Source organism: Ixodes scapularis, unplaced genomic scaffold, assembly GCF_016920785.2.
Source record: "Ixodes scapularis isolate PalLabHiFi unplaced genomic scaffold, ASM1692078v2 PGA_scaffold4__175_contigs__length_147842914, whole genome shotgun sequence".
Taxonomy (NCBI): Eukaryota; Metazoa; Arthropoda; class Arachnida; order Ixodida; family Ixodidae; genus Ixodes; species Ixodes scapularis.
Genome location: NW_024609879.1, coordinates 27,690,881 through 27,710,991, shown reverse-complemented (window position 1 = coordinate 27,710,991; position 20,111 = coordinate 27,690,881). Strand labels below are relative to the sequence as shown.

Below are 20,111 nucleotides of genomic sequence, written 5' to 3'. Positions count from 1 at the left end.
CCCGTGAATGGCCAGGATTCCATAGCGATAACTATCTTAGCACTATGCAAAAATAGTTGTCATCTGCTACCAGAGAACGTATTATATTGTACTTGAGACTCGGGCATAGCCTCCTCTATTCTCACGAAGCCTCACAGTTCGACAACGGAGCCAAAAGGTGATCTGTCGCAGATATAGAGCCCGACGATCTGGTAGCACAGAGCATCAAAGAGCCATTTTTCGGGCAACCTGGAGGTCAGCGCAGAGCTTTTTGCAGCGGCGAGCACCCCAAACACACCTGTTCGCTTGAAAGAAGTTTGTTTGGGCGCCAATCACGTGGCTCTCCTCTCATCCGCAATCTGCGGCTCCACCTTTTTCTTCTTTTTTTTCATTTCGGTGGCCGATTCTCGCCGTGATCTGACAGACTTCGAATGTATTTAGGAGGCTATGGCTTGTGTTATGCGAAAGGGTAAAAGAGAAACATAGTGTAGAAACATTTGAGGCGAAGAATTGCATAACACAGAACAGTGAACATGATCATAAAAACAACCCGCAAAGGTTGGTCAATAAAGTTTGTTTTCTTGCGTTTATTGAATACCTGGAGCTATACTTGCCTCAATTACGCGGTGCAAATTTCATGTTAAAAAGCCACGCTGTGCAACCGCGATTTGCAGAATGCTTGTCTAACATGAAAGAGACCTAAATGATGTGTGTGGAAATCAAAAAAAAAAAGAAACGCACAAGGTGACTGAGAAGTTTGACGCAAAGTCTCGTTATGCTACAAAATACACCACATGAAATTAAGAGGTACCTGCTTGATAATGTGCCCTTTGGGCAGTATATGTACGTCGCAAAGTGTGCATACAATGATCGCTACGTTCAAACCCGGACGTTTGATGTTATAAAAGGCAAGGTATACATCATAACTGCAATGTTGTACATTATTTGGCATAATATATCGAAAAATAAACGTGCTTATGTGTTAGCCAAGAGAAAACCTGCAAGTTGTGTGATAGGTACCCATGCAAACTTTTTTGTAAGGCAAATAAACATTTTCAAAACAAAAAGCTCATCGAATGAGGAATTTCTCAAACGCTTCTATAGAGCAGCAGAACAAGCATAGGTTAAACTCACCCAATAGGGCGGCTTTAAAGCTAACCGTAAATTTGTGAAAGAATTTCAATAGGCGACGAAATTTGTCTTATCTTTTTTCTGTGCCCACATGAAATTCTCATTCTCACACCAATAAATATTTATGCTTAATATTTTATTTTAAGATAGATCGGTAATTTTTTTTTTATGGAAGTTAATGAATAAGGGTGGCGATGTGGGTTAGTTGGTTCATACTGACGAAAAGGCAAACAGCGCACAGTAAACGGGGTTTAAAAAAAGTGCAAACAGGACAAAGCGCCTGTCCTGTTTGCACTTCCTTTAGTCCCCGTTTACTGTGCGCTGTTTGCCTTTTCGTCAGTAAGCTAATGTTTTACCTCTTCACAAATATTGATGCAGAAGCAGAAAAGTGAACAATGAAGGGTTCTTTGAAAATGAATACCGCATTTGACACGTACTCTTACCGAAATTAGCTGCAATTATTGATTCCGGAGTATAAAGAGCCGTTAACTTCCCAGCGTATACAGAAGAAAATTTTAACATGTAACGCTCTATGGGCCGTGCATTTTGTTGGTGAAAATATTATGCACACGGTTTTCAGGTGGTAACAAAAGTTGATTTAAAAGAAATACCATCAATTCCGCATTGATTTAAAATTGCAAATAAAATTGCAATGTTGAAATTAGAAAGCTATAGTTCATGTTGCTGCTGGAATTTAAACAATATTCATGGCTCAGGAGTGAAAAAAAATTGTTTTTCGTGATTTTTAGCTATTCTCAGTTCGAAGTGGATAAATGCTGCAAAAGCAAATTCATCTTCTTTTTATTTTTTTGCTCTTTGGCAATTTTTATCTTGTGCACTAACTAACCCCCCCCCCCCCCCCCCCATTGTTTAGCATATCGGCCGCAGGGACGAGCCACTTTCCACTGCACACTTGGATAGGTGGCAGCTCTTCGCTTCTCTCCTACACAATTTTTCCGCTAGATGGAGTCGTTCTCCATGGGCTGTAAAGGAAAGAGTGATAAAGACGCGGGATAAAAAATGCAGAAGGAACCAACCATCGACAGCTACACGGCAAGAGACATTGATTTTAAAAAGAAGGGAATAATTGGTAATCTTAGAGGCTCCGCGTCATTATTGGAGACTAGACCACAGATATCTGAGAATTAGCAATTATTAGATAAAATGGAAGGAGCTGGATACAACATCCACTACAGTGAAGAAGAAATAAAAACGCCAGAAATTGTTATCATAAAATGTAAATGACTCGAGAACCCAAGGACATCACAAAATTAAGATCACTATTTTATTTCTGGAACTGGGATTTGAGCAGGAAGTTAAATCAAAGCATACCAAGAAGTACAAGAAAGGTAAAAGATGATTTGAGGAATTGTGATCAGAATACAGATTGGAATAGATGTACACTCTGATTAAAATTGTTTAACATCACTGAACACAACGCCAATTTTAGAATTTGGCTAGCTGGGGCAAGTCACCAGTCAATCAAAAGGGAACGGCCTCCACTCATCAATTCGTTCATCTAATTTGAATACACAGTTGGACATGATGCACTGCTCGAATTACTTGTATTTGCTAGTGACGGCAAAGCCGGGTTCGCCATAGGCCTTGTTCAAATGTTATGCCGCATCATAGCTGACATAAAGGTTCTGCATTGAGGAGACAAAACTCAGTTTTTGGAGCGTTTGACTGTGGCCGCGGCGTTACATCAGCTGAATTCGTCCTGGGCGCTAAGAATTATCTGAATATGGGTTCAGCATTTTTTTTTTGCTCAAATTTGGCACAAGAAAAGCGAAAGTGGCGTACGGGATTGAAAAGAGACGAAAAAGAACAAATGAAAAGGTCACGCCGTTCCTAGAATGCTACCTGAAAAAACATGTTTAGATACCGCTCTATTGCAATCATTGTTCCGGCCCCCGGCGCCCGAGAAAATGGCCGATTTCATAATAATTTCACAAGTATCACACTTTATTTCAGATAAATAGTGTCATTTGCTTTTGGGGGTCACCGATTCCCCCGTTTCGGAAAAAGAATATTTCTACATGGTTCGCAGTGAAGTTCCTTAAACTGGGTGTTTTCGATTGCTTTCATTATATAATCACAAGATCTGTCAAAATGGCGTGGATATCATTAATGGCTGCTACGGTGTTCAAAATTTAAAAGAGGCATTTCGAAAGCGCTCTAAAATAAGCCGTTCTAGAGGGAAAGGAAATGATGAGTCGTCTGTGAACATAAAACCCGAATCATTTGCTATTCAAGCTTTCAACTTCCTCAATGTTTGACATTTTGTACCGCGAAGAAATGCACGTGGTTATATTTTTTTTTTCTAGAGGTGCTTGAACTTTCACTTCGACAGAATCAACCAAACTCGTTCCTTTCTCTTTTTTTTACGTTTTCTCCCTCTCGATGAATTTAATACTTTTTGACATTTTCAATAGACGATTTGCGCAAGCGCGAGATCATGGCCACCATTGCTGACCCTCTCTTGTCTTACTGAGATGCCGAGCTACTAATGTGGGCTCTGACGAGCCACCACAAACGTCTGTGCTAGGGAGAAGGACACAGTAGAACATATAATGACAATGACCTGCCCTGCTGTGGTATTGACGAAGTCAAGTAGACGTACTAAGAGGAAGCAAAACTTGAAGGTTGGATATGGCGGCGCCCACGCAGAGCTCCTACAAAGCGTTTATATGCTGTCAATTCTTTAGCGTAAGAAGTGCTTAGCCGGGCTTGCTAAAATTCGATTTTTTTAAATACTGGCACATTATACACAATATTAGTGCTGCCTCTGCTGGAGCACTGCTGTGCATCATCACCTCTCCCTCAACATTACTTAATGGGGAAAGTAGAGAGTGTGCAGCTCCGCGCATCGCGTAAAATCTGTGCGTGGTCACCGGGAGCGGCCAACAGGTCTTTCCCCGCACGGTTGAAAGCTCTTGGCGGTGGCTAGAGCAGAGAAAACGAATTTCGCGAATCCTTGTTCTATATGAACTGCTTTACGGATCTTTTTCTTAAACTCGCCTGTTTGCCGTTGTGTGCCTCAGCAGAAGGTCGCGACAGCCTAAGCTTCGCGTGGCAGGACTGCGCGACGCAGGTAATCTCTTTTGCCTCCTGCCACCGGAGAAGTCCTGTCCATATCGTCGCTGCCGCAGCCCTCTGCCGAGATCGCGCGAGGAGTCCTGGGAACTTCGCAGGATATTTGTGACTCAAATGTCATCGGGCGTGTTGACATAATCCTAAATTTTATCAATCCGTCCCTTTCACCGTTCCCCTCTCCAATCTTAACCATCAATGAAAAAATCGTAAGGGTGCAGACGATCTGGTGAATATTAACCATGTTGAATTGACCTGAGACTTGGGTAGAGAAGAAACATCAAAACGTAGAAGGGACAGCAAATAGACGTCTCAAACTCAACTAACTCATTTATTCACTCCACCTCCTTATACCTGAAATTGACCTTGAGATTGGGACTATATAAAGAGGTGGACTAAATAAACGAGTTAGCTGAGTTTGAGACGTCGTCCTGTCTATTTTCTGTCCCTTCTACGTTTTGACGTTTCTTCTCTACCCCAGTCTCAGGCTAATTCAACATGCTTAACCATCAATTTGAGTTTTTGTTTTTGCGTTGTTTTATTTGCACTCGCAGCGTACACGGCTGGAGGCTAGCAGGCACTCTAGCGTAGGGGTTTTTACGTATCTGCTTTGTCCGGCACAGTGCCGTGTGCACACCTTTTTCGTGCCGATATATCACTTAATTCACTATTGACAGGTTAATCACTGTTAAAATAAACTGAAGTGGAATTATTGCAGTTTTGCACGAGGACCTTTGCAAGTGGACTCTTTTCTTCTCATCCGAAACGCAGGACCTTCTGCAGAATATGTTGTTTACCCAAGACTTGTGGAAGCAAGAGGACTGAATGGAACAAAGCAACTTCAAGTCAATGAGAAAATTACTCTGCATTTAGAGAAGAGTTCTGTACTCGCTGAAAATCTAGTTGTATCAACAATTAATGGCGACGAGCAAGTGGATACTTTGGTAAGTATTCTTTGTTATTCTGAAGTACAACTTTCTTTTCTTTTGCTACTTATAACTGTCTAACTCAGTGGCTAAATCAAGATTTGCAGCTAATAAAGTTTTATAAGCAACCACTTTATGGTGTGATGCCGAAATGTGTTATGCAACTCTAGTATATCCAAACTCGAGGTAAAAACAGATACGTGTAATACTTATAATTTCACTTTGCCAGACATACCAAGTGGATAACAATATATGCTTTGAAGCGGGGGCGGATTTATAGGTTATGCTTGAGCAGAGGGGAAGGGGCCTGCCAAGAGATGACGTCACAGGCAGAGCGTTGCCGAAATCTGTTTGGTTCAGCTAATATGCACCATGCCGCCGAAAAATGAACGTTTCTTCCTAGAAAAATCAGAAGCATGTCTCTTTTTTCCGTTACAAAAAAGTTGGCCCAAACCTGAAATCTGCCCATGCTTTGAAGCATACATGCATTACATGGCTCACGAAATATGTTTTTTTAAGGTTTTGTGCTGATGAAAATTCATGAATTATGAATCTTATATAAATAAGTATTAAAACATAAGTCTCTCTTGTGTATTATTTATTTTTCCTGCTTTCCACTTTTATATTCAATTCAATTCAATGTTTATTTACCACTTTTTTACAAAGGCGGGGGCTGGCAAAAAAAAGCAGAATGGACAGCTTGACGAGTTCCCAGCACCACAAAAGTTTCAGCAGCAGCGGCAATGCGAGTTCACACACAGGGTAACATATTAAAAGAAGGAAATGAAAAAAAAAAACTTAAAAAGTTATACAATATTAGCTAATGCAGAGAACAGTGTATTTAAAAACCAAAAACAAGCAGGATCCCGATTCTTGTATCTAAACTTGAACTCATCTCCGACATAAATTTATAAATTCATACGTCAATTTATAAATGATTTTGTGGTGTATAAATATCTTCGCACACTAAGGTTATTAGCTGCGACACTAAATTTGCAAATTTCGACCTTTTCCTTTGTTGTCCAGAAAAAAACAATAAGATAAACTAATCAGCAAAAATAACTTGAGAAAAATATATGCAAAGAATAGACACGTAAACAAAATTGTAGCCAAAAAAATTCAAAAATACGATTGTGACAACCTCAGGTATTTTCCGACTATTAATACCACTCTGAAGTGTCAATGGTGTGAGGCCCCACAGGAGTCGAAACCTATGTTTAGAATTTTCGGAACAATTTAGAGTGTAATTAAATTGACATTAGTTTTAATTTTAGAACGATTTTTTTTGTTACAGGCAATTTGACAAAACTTTTTACACCAGTTAGCGCTCATCCCTACTGAAAATAGCCCTTAACCCTCATTAGTTGTGAAACCATCTAAACCCTATAAACCCAATCTGCCCTTCAGACTCTTCAGCACTTCAGGCCGTTCACACCTCTAGCCCATCAGACCTTTCAGACCATTAGCCTTTTGGGCCCCTGTCTTTAAACCCTTTAGATGCCCAATTGATTGTGGACCATAAACCATTAACGCAGCTGTTTACGACGTCCTTGTAGGTTTATTTTAGATATTGAGTTTTACATGCATGCTGAAACTCAGAAGGATGACAAAAACTATGAGTATTCAAAACTAGGTAAAGTAGCCCGCGACCTTTCCCAGTACTAGCAGAACTAGCACGTTGCCGGCATCGGTCTTCTTTACCGCTGTGTACTGTATCAGAGCAATTCGTCCGGACGGCACTGTGCCGTTGTTGGTTGTACAAACAACCAGACAAACCGCAGGGTTCTTTTCGACACCCACTGCCTGTCACACAATTGCCTAAGAAGCTAGTGCGAATGCGACGTCTACGGCTTGCACAAGTTTAGCTGTAGACAAAATTCATCTTACAAAATAATTCCAACAAAGTTTTCAGAAGCCAAAAAAAAAAATCTTCTTCAAGGTACTCACAATGCCGCTCGTATGGTCAGTAGTTCAACCCTTAAAACCGAGCAGATGCACCACACACACGCACTCGCACGCGCGCGCGTACAGGCACTGCCAGTTACGTGTTCAGGAAAAACCACGAGCGCGAAACCAACACTCGCTGGGGTTGAAGAAATATTTTGCACGTCACTGTGGCATCCCTCTGTCTGTTTTGCTCGCTGGACGTGCTTCTGAGCTGCAGGGACTAACCGGCTCAAGAGACGGGGAACTCAAATCTTTGTTATACGCACACTGAGCTTCTTTAAGATTTTAGATCCCACGTGTGGGAAGGAAAGCCAACAATGAGTCACAGCTCGCTGCGGCCGCCAAACCCAAAAAAGACAAGCGGATTTCCCTACACACATATCACGAAGGGTCACGTGATATTTTCCACAAATACGTTAAAGCTACTATAAGAAGTCGCGTGCTTTCCCGGTAAAGATTACAACAGACCCCACAGGTTTCTCTGGAAACTAAAATGGACCTCAGATTATTGAGACGTTCTTGAGGGGTACGTCAACACATTTCTCAGAAAACCATGATGAACCTTTCAGACCTGTCAAACATTTCTGGAAGGTGCGACAAGAACCTACAGAAATTCTGGTGTGCCCATATACAATTTTTGTAATTCAGATGCCCTTCCCCGGACTTCTATTTTATGGTACTTACAATTTTGACCATGAGATTTTCCGCGCACTTTGATATTCTGCGTAAACATAATTTAATCAAAGGACAGACTCCAGAAAATTGAAATTGTTTTGATGATTCACCATCAGCGAAAAGGATGTCAGAGTTTGCTATCTTTTGCTGTTATGGTTTATGCTATGGTAGCTCTTGTGATCGGCAAGTCAAGGTAGCGTGGATGAAATTCTAGAATGTGTGATCTTTTGATTGAGCTTGGTAAACCAGCTTGTACCGGTGAATTCGTTATACAGAAGCATCGTCTCTCTATCTTTTTCTTTTTTATCTAGTTCGCCACACATTTGAAGGTTATCACTTGGCAACGATCACCATATAGGGCCATCTATTTTTTACTAACGGCTTAAGAAACGCAGGATACGGCTTATTGTGTTTACGTTTCTTGCTTCGTGATTTGTTTTTGTGCGTTCTTATCGTCGAGGAACGCAATCTCATTGACTACAAAGCGGAAGTGACATGGTCAGTGTTCGCCATGTTCTGCGTTCAAACTCTCAGTGACCAACTGTGCCAACCGAGATTCTATATGCGTGCTATATCCAATAACTAAAAAAATATTCCTACGCACCCTACACACCCGTCTTCGCGCGAAAACAATTGTTTGTGGTTAAGAACAGCTCTAAATTTTACTCTCGGGGTAATTATATTAAAGTACCTACGGTCGTTTTTCTGAAATATACTTGTAACGAGTAGGCATAGCTTCGGTTTGCTTTAACTTTCTTGGTGCCAATTTCGAAACTATGCACTCCTGCGAAAGCGGTGCAGGGTTTTTTATTGGGACAAAAGGACGGGACGGCAGAAGTGGACCTCAAAAACGGGACCTCAAAAGCGGGACTTGTGGTCACCCTACATTATGATTACGTTTATTGACTACTGTACAGTTGTATTTAGGTTAGCACATCACAATTAATAGCACAATATCGCGAACGTGTATTATTCAATGTTTTAGATTACATGGACGCTTCTTGCTTCAAGATCTAGCAACATCGACCCTTCCTAGAGTGAACACTCATCCCATTTTTTTGTAGCGTCCTAGCACGAAGTGAAGGAAGTTGGTAATTTAATCCGCCTTCGTCCAAAATACCTACTTTTGCACATTATTGCAAACAAAGCGTGAGCTATAAGAATAAAAAAACTTGTGTTTGTGTGTCTGTGTGCGTGTGCGTGCGTGCGTGCGCGTGTGTGTGTGTGTTGTTTTTTGTTGTTGTCGTTCTTGTTTTTTTTCTATTTAAAGGGAGAAGGGAAAAGCAATGAAGGATTGAGTGGCGTCCAAACACAAAGTTGGGACTTGACGTGCGACCAAAACGTTTCGAGACTGGTTTTGTAGCGTAAAAAGGGAGGGCAGCATGGTGATGAGCGCTCAGCAGTCGCATTCAGGGACCTTTCATATCTCATTATGCCAAAGGGCGTCGTCCTGTAAGCATTCGGAGCTGAACTTTTTTTTTACCACGTATACGAGCACCACGGCGATTAAACCACGGACTGCAAACTAGAGCCAGAGGGAACATCAATTCTGCGTTAAACTCGGCAAATCTAAAACAAAGGTATGCTTGGGAGAAGAGCGTGTTGGTTTAAGTCATGGATGAAGAAAGAATAAAACAATTAAAACAGGGACTACACAACCACATCTTTCAACTAGCAAAAGACGAGCAAACTTTCAACAGCGAGCAGCCGACTATACCCAAGAGGAGAAGGGGGAGAAGGGAAGATAAGAAAACGCGAAGTGCAAGTCAGAGTGGTGAGCTTATCTCGGATTTTAGAAATTCAACCTCAGCTTTCGTCAGCGGGAGGCAAGGGTTTGACACGTTGTTATTTGCTGTGGTCATAACGAATGACTCTATCATCCCCCTGCCGAATCTACTGTCATGCCCCCCCCCCCCAGGATTTTTGTTTCATAAAAGAGGGGATGACAACGCAAACACGAACGGGCATGTATTACTATCGGATGATGAGAATCTGGAGAGGCCTTAGGAACTTCGTTGCGATGTTCGCGGAGTCTGTGATTGGTGCGTCTGCCGGTCTGTCCTATGTATTGATGGCCGCAGCTCAAGGGAATGTAGTAAACTTTCTTCTCTTTGCATGGAATAAATTTCTTCTCGTGTTTAACAGTGCAGCCAATCGGAATCCTGTTGTTGTTCACTTGTTGACAGAGTTGTTTAAGACGCATGCGGTACGAGAAGACAACATTCGTGTCGAACTTTGAGGTAATGGATTTTATCCGGTGGGCTGAATTGTGTACGTAAGGAATGGCGGCGAATCGGGCTTTCTTTTTGTGGTTGGTGATTGGCGATCAGGCCCGCGAATCAGCCTTTCCATTACTTGTCGAAGAAGGTCGACGGGAAACCCTGCCCTGAGAATCCTCATGTGCTGCAATTTGAAGCTATCTCCTGAAAGATGACAGCAAGACTTCGTAAAGGATTAAGAAAGCAACGATTTGATGATACCTTGTTTTACCGACTTCGAATGGGCGCTAGAAAATGGTAGGACAGGTTTAGCAGACCTTTGTTGAAAGGCCCAGCAGAGTCCAGTGGCACTGACATGAAACCGCAAATCTAGGTACTAAAGACCTTTATTCGAAGGTTCTTCCTTCGTGAATGTAAGGCCTGACAAACAAGCGGAAAAAACGGCTGTAATGCTATCTGGAGAAGTTCGATCAGGATGAATGGTTAGGTAATCATCTACATATCTTAAAACATGGCAGCCAGGCGCGGAGATGTACAGTTCTACTTTTATAGCTCTGTCAACGAATAAAAGAAACAATTCGCTGAGAACAGGGGCGAGGCATGAACCGATGCAACCTCTTTTCTTTTGGCGGTAGATCCCTCTCTGTTGTTCAACTAAGGTGGACTGGAGATATAAAAGAAACAGCTCCACGAATCCAGCAACGAAGACACCGAAGAAATTCTGAAAATCCACAGCTCCGTGCTTAAAGATGGCGTCGGAGATTGAGGCAAGCAATGCGGTAGGATCTAGATTGAAAAACATGTCTTCTATGTCACGTGAAGAAATAGAGTGCGACAAGGAGAAGAAATGTTGGGAACTGATGACAGAGATGAGTTCTATTGAGTTAGACACTCTAAAGGATTGAGGGAGGTGGATGCAGGACAGATGCTTTTGTAGAAAAAGCCCGAGCTGCTTCTGCCAACAACCCTTTTCCGACACAATACTTCGGAGGGGAACTCCAGTATTATGTGTTTTTGCAGTGAAGAAAACTGAAAGGTACTGCTTCGCTGGACTACTAATGGCGCTTTTTAGGAGCGACAGGTTCAAAGACGAGCAGAGTAGTTTAGCTCTTGACCTGAGGCTCCGGGACGGTCGCGATGTCAGTTTGAGAAAAATTTTTGAAAGGGCGGCGTTCACCTCAGTTCCAAAATCTCCCTCCTCTAACACACCAAAAACACCCGTCTTATCGGATTCTAACAGCTTTAGGTGTTCTTGACGAAGCGCTTCAACATCGGCGAGTGGAGAGGTCTTGCCTGGCTCGGGGGGGGTGGGTGGAAGCACACGGCGCGGATGGCGGAGTCGAGAAAATTTTGCTTCTGTGGCTCTGAGATGGCGGCGGCGACTTGATGTACTGAGGCGAATTGTTGAACCTTCTTAGTATGAAGGTTTGGGGCGAACTTGGGGCCGAGAGCAATTCCATGGTGTCGGACGAGATAGCATTGTGTTGTCCTTGTTTTAATTGTTTTATTCTTTTTAGAGCGCAGCTCTTAGGGGCCCGTTTCCAGCTTGAGCGGCGTCGCCGTCGGCGTAACCGCGAGGTCACGTGACCCCCCCGAGGTCACGCGACCTCAGGGGGTCACGTGACCTGAAGGGATCACATGACCTTAGGGGGTCACGTGACCTCAAGGGGGTCACATGACCTTAGGGGGTCACGTGATCTCAAGGGGGTCACGTGACTTTAGGAGGTCACGTGACCTCAAGGGGGTCACGTGACTTCTGGAGTCACGCGACCTAGGGGGGTCACGTGACCTAAGGGGTCACGTGACCCACCCCCTGAGGTCAAGTGACCCCCTTAAGGTCACGTGACCCCTAAGGTCATGTGACCTTAGGGGGTCACGTGACCTGGGTGGGTCACGTGATCTAAGGGGTCACGTGACCCACCCAGGTCACATGACACCCCTAGGGCACGTGACCTCAAGGAGTCACCTATCCCTCAGTACGCTTCCATCTTCCTCCTCAAGAGCTGCGCTCTAACCGGCGTTACAGGGAATTGTAAACGGCTTTCATTTTTTTCGTCCATGACTAAAACAAAGGCGTTTCGAATGATTCAGCAGGCTTATGTCAGCAGGAAATAAATTCTGCTATGTATTTTATATAGCGCTTACGCTTCAAAAATGGCAGAACATCGCTGGAACACGAGGAGTGGTAAGGCGACCTTCTCCGACCTTTTTTTGTCTTCTATCGATATTCGTCCTGTTAGTGCTCATTTCTTGTTCACAAACCAGAATTAGTACGCCGCATGTGCCAGGGGGTAACAGTATAGCAAAAATTTATGTCCAAATTAATTTATATTTTTTCGTTGTTTAGTTTCCACGGACTCAACTGCTTAAAACAAGCTTATCGAGAAAAGAACTGTGATGGTTTATTGAATTCTTCCGGTGATATCTTGATGTCTGTGTCTTACTTTCGTTTTTCAGGTAGATGGCAGAGAAGTGGAAAAGGACATTTACCGTGATCAAAGTAAAATGGCAGCGGTATCTGTCACAGAGAAAGACGGATCTGTGGAAGTGGTAAGCAACACCAAATTATGACACTTGTGAGGTTCCTGCTATAAATTGGGATGCTTGAAGTTTATGAAATAAGTCAAAGTAAGTTGTATAATTAAAATAGCCATAAAGTTAGACTTCCGAATATTATATAATGCTTTATTAGAGTTGCATTAACTTAAGTTGACGTTTTTGTTTTTTTGTTCTATAGTAAACTTGAGTTCGCGTAGAAGCTGTACTTTTTCATTCTTCTACAGAGTGCTTTCGAGCACTATTCAGATGTCAAAACTCGTAAAAATAAGCAAATAATCCAGGTAATCTTAAGCGTTTCACAAAAGTGCCTATATGGGGGTCATTTGTCATTCCGAAATTTGAAGGTTGAAGGTATGTTGAAGCAAATTGATTTCACAACAATCCCGTTATTCTTAGGCGTAAAAGGAAAAACAGAAAAAAAACGTCTTTTTGCCGCTGCGCGACACAGAGGATACAAGATTAAACACGATATTAAACGTTTCTCCGACATAAGCATCCCAAAACAGATCCTTTAGATGCGAGCCTGTGTGGCTTAAGGAGTGAGTAGGAGCGTAAGCAAGGTGTGTTTTCGTGTTTGCTTCTTGTGCATACAAACAACTTGACTTTCTTTTTTCTTTAGTCTGTTTATTTATTTTTGTTACTTACAGTTGCTTAATATGCGTATGATAAACACACCACCTAAGACACCTTCGTGGAAAGTTTTGTTGCACTCCGTCCATTGACCTATTTATAAGTGTGTTTTACGCACGAATAACACTCGGGACGACCTCGCATCAGGGTGTCAAAGCATATCTCTTCCGGACAAGCTACGCAAAAAGTTTAACCGCAGTTACTTTCGTTTTTTGTAGCCTTCAATATTATTTTGTTTAATTCCCATTTGCTTAATAAGAGTAAAGTTCCAGTATCTGAACGAGGCATATAGCTCGTGCAGCGTTCCAACAATCGTTTTCCATAAACATGGTCAGAAAGAAAGGACTAATCTGGCCTTCATAAAATGTTGAGTTTAACATACTATATTATAACGTCGATGTTTATAAAAAGTTTAAAGTTCTAGTGTTGAAAACGCCGTCCCTTCATCAGTGAGATATAAATTATCTACTGAAAATACAATGCAAAACGATTAAAACGTGCAACCTGTTAAGTTGCCCTATTACATTCTGAAAATCTTAAATATTGAAAAAGTTAAAAACTTTTAGCGAATATATTCAGGCAGAGAGCCGGCTATTTTATGGCAAAAATTATTTGAATTGTATTTTTTATGCAATCATTCACACCGATAGGTTGACAAAAAATATGCTGCAATATTGGGAAGGAACATATCATGTAACGTAGTTAACAAAGTGTACGCAATAAGCTTCTATTCTAAGGAATCATTTATTTGTCAACACGTAAACGACTAAAACACTTCGCATTATGTAGTTGCTTTTCAATACAAAAACTATCAGGCACGAGTTTATTAAATAGTCTTCCGACCAAGAATTTTTCATAAGCCATCTCCATATTACTCACAGAGGGGGTCTTTGGGCCACACGCTGAGGATTGCCCCTCTGCCACTGATGGGGCGCTCTGAAGATGGACGCATCGCACACAAAGTTTTTGAAATCGAAGATCCGGCGGAATTCAAAACTGACTACATAGGTGAGATACTGCGCCACAGTTCCCATAAAAAGGATTGCTTTTTTCTGTCGTCGCCAGCCCATCATAGAAATAGGCGTCATCAGTAGAAACGAGGCGCGATATTTATCCCTTACATATAATGGCATGAAGGAACTGGTGATATTAAGGTTTCAGGCGAATGAAAGTTCTACTACATTTTCAGGCTACCACCCAAGGGGCTTGTCGTTCACTCGGAATTAAAGCAAACAGACACGTGGACAAGTGAATGCCGAAAATTACGTCTTTCCAGATGCCTAAAAACTAATTAAAATATTCTAAGATAGCAACTTTTTGCTGAATTTTTCTTACTTGTAAGAACTCAACTCAATTGTGTTTTTTTTTCGGTGTGTAATTAAAACAGTGAATTTTATCATATCAACCGTAAGTCTTGCCATAGCATGATGCTTCGCAAAAAGAACAAGAAATCATTTTGCTGACATGAAACAAAAAAAAAGGAGATATGGTACCGTCAGCAGCGATCATTCTCCAAACCATTCCTCGCCGTGGCCAAATGAGCTTCGAAGCGTGGTTCAGAGAGTTTTCACTGCCGCGCAGGCAGCTATTATTGGGACTCTTTCTAAGATTGTAGAAGGTGTTCCAATGGTGCTAGTACCCTACAATTCTCATCGCCCATACCCTTTTTTTTTCTTCTTTTTTTTACCGCAGTGACCACTTTTATTTGACTTACAGGTTTCTCCAAAATATATGACGCTATTTCTTCACATCAAAATTCATAGTGTTTATAATTCATGTTATTATCCTCGGTACCAGACTTTCGACGTAGTTACGCAGACTAAAAGAACTGCTCTCGTAAAATCAGCTCGTGGCGTTTTATATAACTAAAGTACAGAATAAACGAAACGAATCAATATTTAATTACGCAAACATATTATTGAAAAGCGGGTACCGCACACCCCTGTCAGCAACAAAGGATGGACTGAACACCTACAATAAATTTATATTTATTTTATACATTCTCAGTAGTTTATGTAAACAAACGCCTTAAATATCGCGATCAGTATGCTACTTTCCAGAATTATTAACAAATGACACACATTTTACCTAACATCGATTGAACCAGATTCTTTGAGTGAAAATCAACTGCAATACCATCTGCACGAAGCTATTTTATATTAACCTCGATAAGCTTGAGATATCTTGAGAAATTATTATCCCACTACAAATCTCGTTTTGCAGTCCCATCGGAACGGAATATCCCGCTAACACGACAACGTAAGTTGGTTCGCTTATTAAAAACTAATAATTCGAATTTTCTCCGTGTCTTAAAATTTGATGGAGTGAAATTTTTAGGTCAGAAGAACAATTAAAAAATAAAAAAAGAGCAAATGCGACGGATATAGTGCGTTCTCTATATATCTACAAAGAGAGCATACCTGTATATCATATATATCTATCTCAAAGGAAAGTGAAGCGAGAATTATTATTATAATTTGATTATAATTTTTGTTATTGTTATTATTATTAATATTATTATTATTTTCCGTTATCTTCATTACCTCAAGTAAAACTTCCAAAATTTATATTTTTACTTATTTTCATAATTTTTATTTTAAAATGCGTGTATGAATGTTTTATTTATTTGCGTATGGGGTATTAATTTTACCTCTGTAGCGTTGCGTTGTTTGGGTTTTGATATTGGCTTTTGTGTTTAATGTTACTGTAATGTACATCACCAAGGAGACCGATATAATTGCTTGCAGACACAACCAAAGTGAAGAAGAATTATTATTATCATAATATACTAGATGCGACGTAAACTTTACACTGCGCGATCCAGTCAACCGGAGCATGATATAAGTACTTACGCTTTATTCGCCTCCTTTAACATAGACTAACAAACGGTGTCACGCAAATTGATGCTGCGTATTCGCTTGTTCTCGTGTGACAAATAGCCCCGTTGGTAAATAGCCCCGAAACACTTCCGGTTCTAAACTATACTGCCGGTTTTGAAGTATTTTCAAAATCACATCTACGCGCTGTCTTCCGGGAAAGGTCACTTATGGCACTCTTACACATAATGCAATCTTATGGTAAAGGAATGGTGCGTAAATATTTACAAAATATGGACGAACCGGAGGTAGCTCCCCAAGAGATGGCGCCTTTAATTTTTTTGCCATAAAAAAAGAGAAAATAAGCACATTTTAGTGCGGAGTAGTTTTTATGACATTTTGTAACTGTCCGAGACAAAAATGAAAATACTATCAAAACCACATTCGCACTCCCGGTATGGCGCTCTGTGCGGGTCCGTAGAACAAATTTCCAATGCATGTTTTTAATATATGACACGATCATCTACGTAAATCTACTGTTTTCAAAAAGGGTTAAATAGTTGAAAGGGTCAAAATAAAAAAAAAAACATCTAAAAGATTTGGAACATTCTACTACTTGAGGTGTCAAAAATGATACCTTAAGAGGCAAGCAAAACTAAAAGCACATGTGTTTCTGCATAAAAATGTTTTTTCCTTAAAATGATAATAGACAGAAAATTTCGTTTGTTATCTCAAAGGTATCTAGTAACCTATTATTTCCTTGAAGAATTTACCTCCAGTTTGAGATATACCTGAGAAAATATACCTAGAAATCTAAGGTCAGATTAGCAAAGCTGGCTCTAATTGTGTAAGTTATTCTTGAACAGTTAAATGTGCGGACTCGTACGTAACTTACAACTCGTATAGAACCCTAGGCAGTGCCATATATTTGGGGAAACAATATTTCTACCCTGACACTTGTATTGAAAAATCAATGAACGTCACATCTTTAACACCCATATTTTACTATTTTTTAGCAATACGACCTCAAGTAAAATTGCCCGACCTTTTCCTTGCCGAGGTGCATTTTATTTTCGATGAAAACCACAGTAGACACTTTGCCGGGGTATCGAGCCTTTTAAAGTATGCAGCATTAACTGTTAACATGGTATGACCTCTTTTCTTCATAAATTATTACTAGTATAATGTTTGTTTACTTCTGTGTAACACATCTCGTCTGCCCGTTTTGATGCGCGAAAGACAAAGCTTCAATGTAAAGTTATGTAGGACATTTTTCACACCAGGTAGAGAACTCAAAAGACAACATTTTGCAACTCTATCATAATAATTGTCGATCTTCTATTTCCTTCCCCTAAAAACAGCGAGCGCTCGGCGCTCGCTGAACGAACGTATTTCTTTGCCCCTCGCGAAATGTGAGTTTTCTCTCCCTCTGTCACTGGTAGAAATGGAGCCGTTGGAGCGATCACTGCGCGGCTTCAGCTGATCAGTGGAAAAGTGGCGCTGGGCGTCGAGCGATCCTGAGAAAGTTTCTGCGCTACTTGCTCCCGAGAAGTTTGATCTATATTCATTTGCAAAATTTCAATTTTGATATTTGCGTCGGCGTTGTTGTTCCAGCCATGAAATCGAATGCACCAGCGGTACTTGACGTTGAAAGGTTGTGAGAATATCAGAGGGATGCGGTTATATTACCAGCCTCGTTACGAGCTGTTCGAAGCTTGGCGAAGAGATACGGCGATTTGCCCGGCGTTCCCACCAGATCGCCCCTGTTGCTATCAAGACGGGTGAAGTTGACTCGTACATGGGTGTATACTTAAAATTCCGAGGGAAGTGTAAGTCAATCGCTTGCCTTATAATCTAAGGCAGTAAATAGGAGCTGCGCTCGTCTAGCACGACGACGTTCGTGCTGTACACGGGGCTGTTGAGGCATCGGAGGGTGGCAGTAGAGTCACTAAATAAGCTACGCTTTCAGAGTACCGCATTCCTTTTCTTCGGAATTTTGCCGACAAGACAGTCGCTCTATTCAACAATATTCTGGTTCGCTGCGGCATCATCGGACAGCGGCAGTCACGCGAATCGCTATCATCACCATCGCATTTTTTTTTTCAAATCCACCATCTTGGGTCCAGCGGTACCTTCTGCCTGCTTCTGTTTACTGTTTACTGCGCGCGCACACTGAAGTCCGTCGCTCAGCACGCGCGTTTTCCGTGTTACGTCGAGATACGAACAACACGACCTTAATTCGCTGCCATAGCTGCGGCTGCGGCGGCTGGCGCAGGCGACGGCTGCAGCTCGGCTTGGCCCAGCTAGAGTCACTTCTCCATCTCTGCGTGGGCCCAAGGTGGCGGCGCCTGACGCGCTTCAGACGCGCAGTTTGGGGGTTTCGGTACTCTGGAAGCGTAGCTTTATTTAGTGACTCTAGGTGGCAGTGGAGTAGTAACAGCCAGAAAAGCGCCGTAGCAGCAGCGACAAGCAGAACAACTCTATATGATGTATTGTCCTCAGAGCAGTCGCTCGGCCGCTAAACCACCGAGACCGGATTTCCAAATCTACGAACGCTTTCTATTTTGAAAAGAAGGGGGCTATTAGTAATAGCTTGCTTCTCCCGACGCAGCGAAATATTTCAAAAGTAGCTTGCCTTGTCAGCGATCACAGAAACGAAAACCTGGTCTGAAACTTGTCCAAGTTTAATTTTCTGTCCATGTTTAAAAGTATTCTTTGACTTTTGACATGAAGTCGGAAACACGTGCACGTCACTTTTAAATATGATAAAAACTTATTTTTTTCCTAATTAATAATCAAGCATTTTTAGTAGCGATACACTCAGTTATGATCCACCATGTACAAAAAATTCTGTAAAGTAAGAAAACTTATACTGGAGATCTCACTCAATTCATAGCTATATTAATTTGTGTTTTTGAAACGGGCTCCCTTCAACATCTATTTCAATGTTTTCAATTTCAATAACCTGTTTTAATTATACCTTAAATAAAGCGTGTTCACTAGGAAGCGTATAAATATGCAAAATTAGTTTAAAGACTCACTAAAGCACAGGCTAGAAATAGGAAACTCATAAATAGACTCAAATTGTAGTCAATTTAAGTAGTCATTTCAATATATCGCTGTCGATGTATTCTTTTGGTGCCGAATTATTACTGGCATATAATGATGCAAACAAAAGTTTCTTAACTTCTTGTTGGGGGAGTGATTACTTCAGTAGACGGGTGTTAAGAATGGCACCGGTCATTAGGGTGGACGGACTCAGTCAACTACATCTCGGAGAGGGGGGTGGGGTGAAACCTCCCCACCGAGCACTCACCTGCTTACTAATATAAAAATACATTTCAATTTCACCATACTTTCTCTCAAGATAAACATGCGATACGCCGTTATGACGCATCCAAGAGTTCAGTTTGTTCTGGTTGGTGTTTCTACCATAACAGGGGTATGTACACTTTGCTCAGTTTTTCTCAGATATTCGCTGTTTTTCGTGCGTTTCCAAGAGACTTGTAATGCAAAATCTTAATTTTCCTTTTTCTAGAGGGACTCTATTACGGAAATAGTAGAAGATCAAGATGTCTTGAGGCCACACACCCACAGGAAAAAATACGCGCTATCTGAGAAAACGCTGGAGAATCTTGCAGATGCTGTTTACACCAATAAGATTAAAGTCATTGCAGACCTCACCGTCTTGGTTACATCGTAAGAGAAATTAATTTATATGTACTGATTAAAATTATAACTAGTTCTAAGTCAGGGAATGATTTTGGTAATATTTCTCAATAAGATATAGCACTTTGCAATTCACATCTTAGCCCTTAAAATAATAATTAAAACGTTATCCAAGTAGTCTTAAGTAGTTACATACCGAGGTGCACTAAATACTTCGCGAATTTTCTTATGACCTTTGGTAACAACGTGAAGTAGGTTTCGCTCTAACAAAACACTTCGTTAGTGCTTTTTATTTGTGTGTGTGTGTGTTTTTGCAAGTTATTTGTGACCTCTTGTATAAGGCAATATAGAACGCGCATGGTCGCGGTGGGGCCGAGGAAGTAGTTAAAATTCACTAGCGCTTTTTGCTTTGTGATTTGATGTGTGCAATTTTTATACACCGAAGAAGTGCGCGAAAGAAGGAGATA

General features: G+C 41.2%; 1 protein-coding gene across 1 annotated transcript in view; it reads left to right on the top strand.

Moving 5' to 3' along the window:
- Positions 1-20,111, top strand: part of LOC115310789 (snake venom metalloproteinase kistomin-like) — a 60,381-nt gene that overhangs the window by 1,558 nt on the left and 38,712 nt on the right. Inside the window, exons 2-8 of the mRNA XM_029969264.3 lie at positions 4,975-5,147; positions 12,428-12,520; positions 14,041-14,167; positions 15,383-15,418; positions 16,992-17,122; positions 19,343-19,417; positions 19,514-19,674. Coding sequence (XP_029825124.3) covers positions 4,975-5,147; positions 12,428-12,520; positions 14,041-14,167; positions 15,383-15,418; positions 16,992-17,122; positions 19,343-19,417; positions 19,514-19,674 — 796 coding nt within the window. The remainder of the gene's footprint in view (positions 1-4,974; positions 5,148-12,427; positions 12,521-14,040; positions 14,168-15,382; positions 15,419-16,991; positions 17,123-19,342; positions 19,418-19,513; positions 19,675-20,111) is intronic.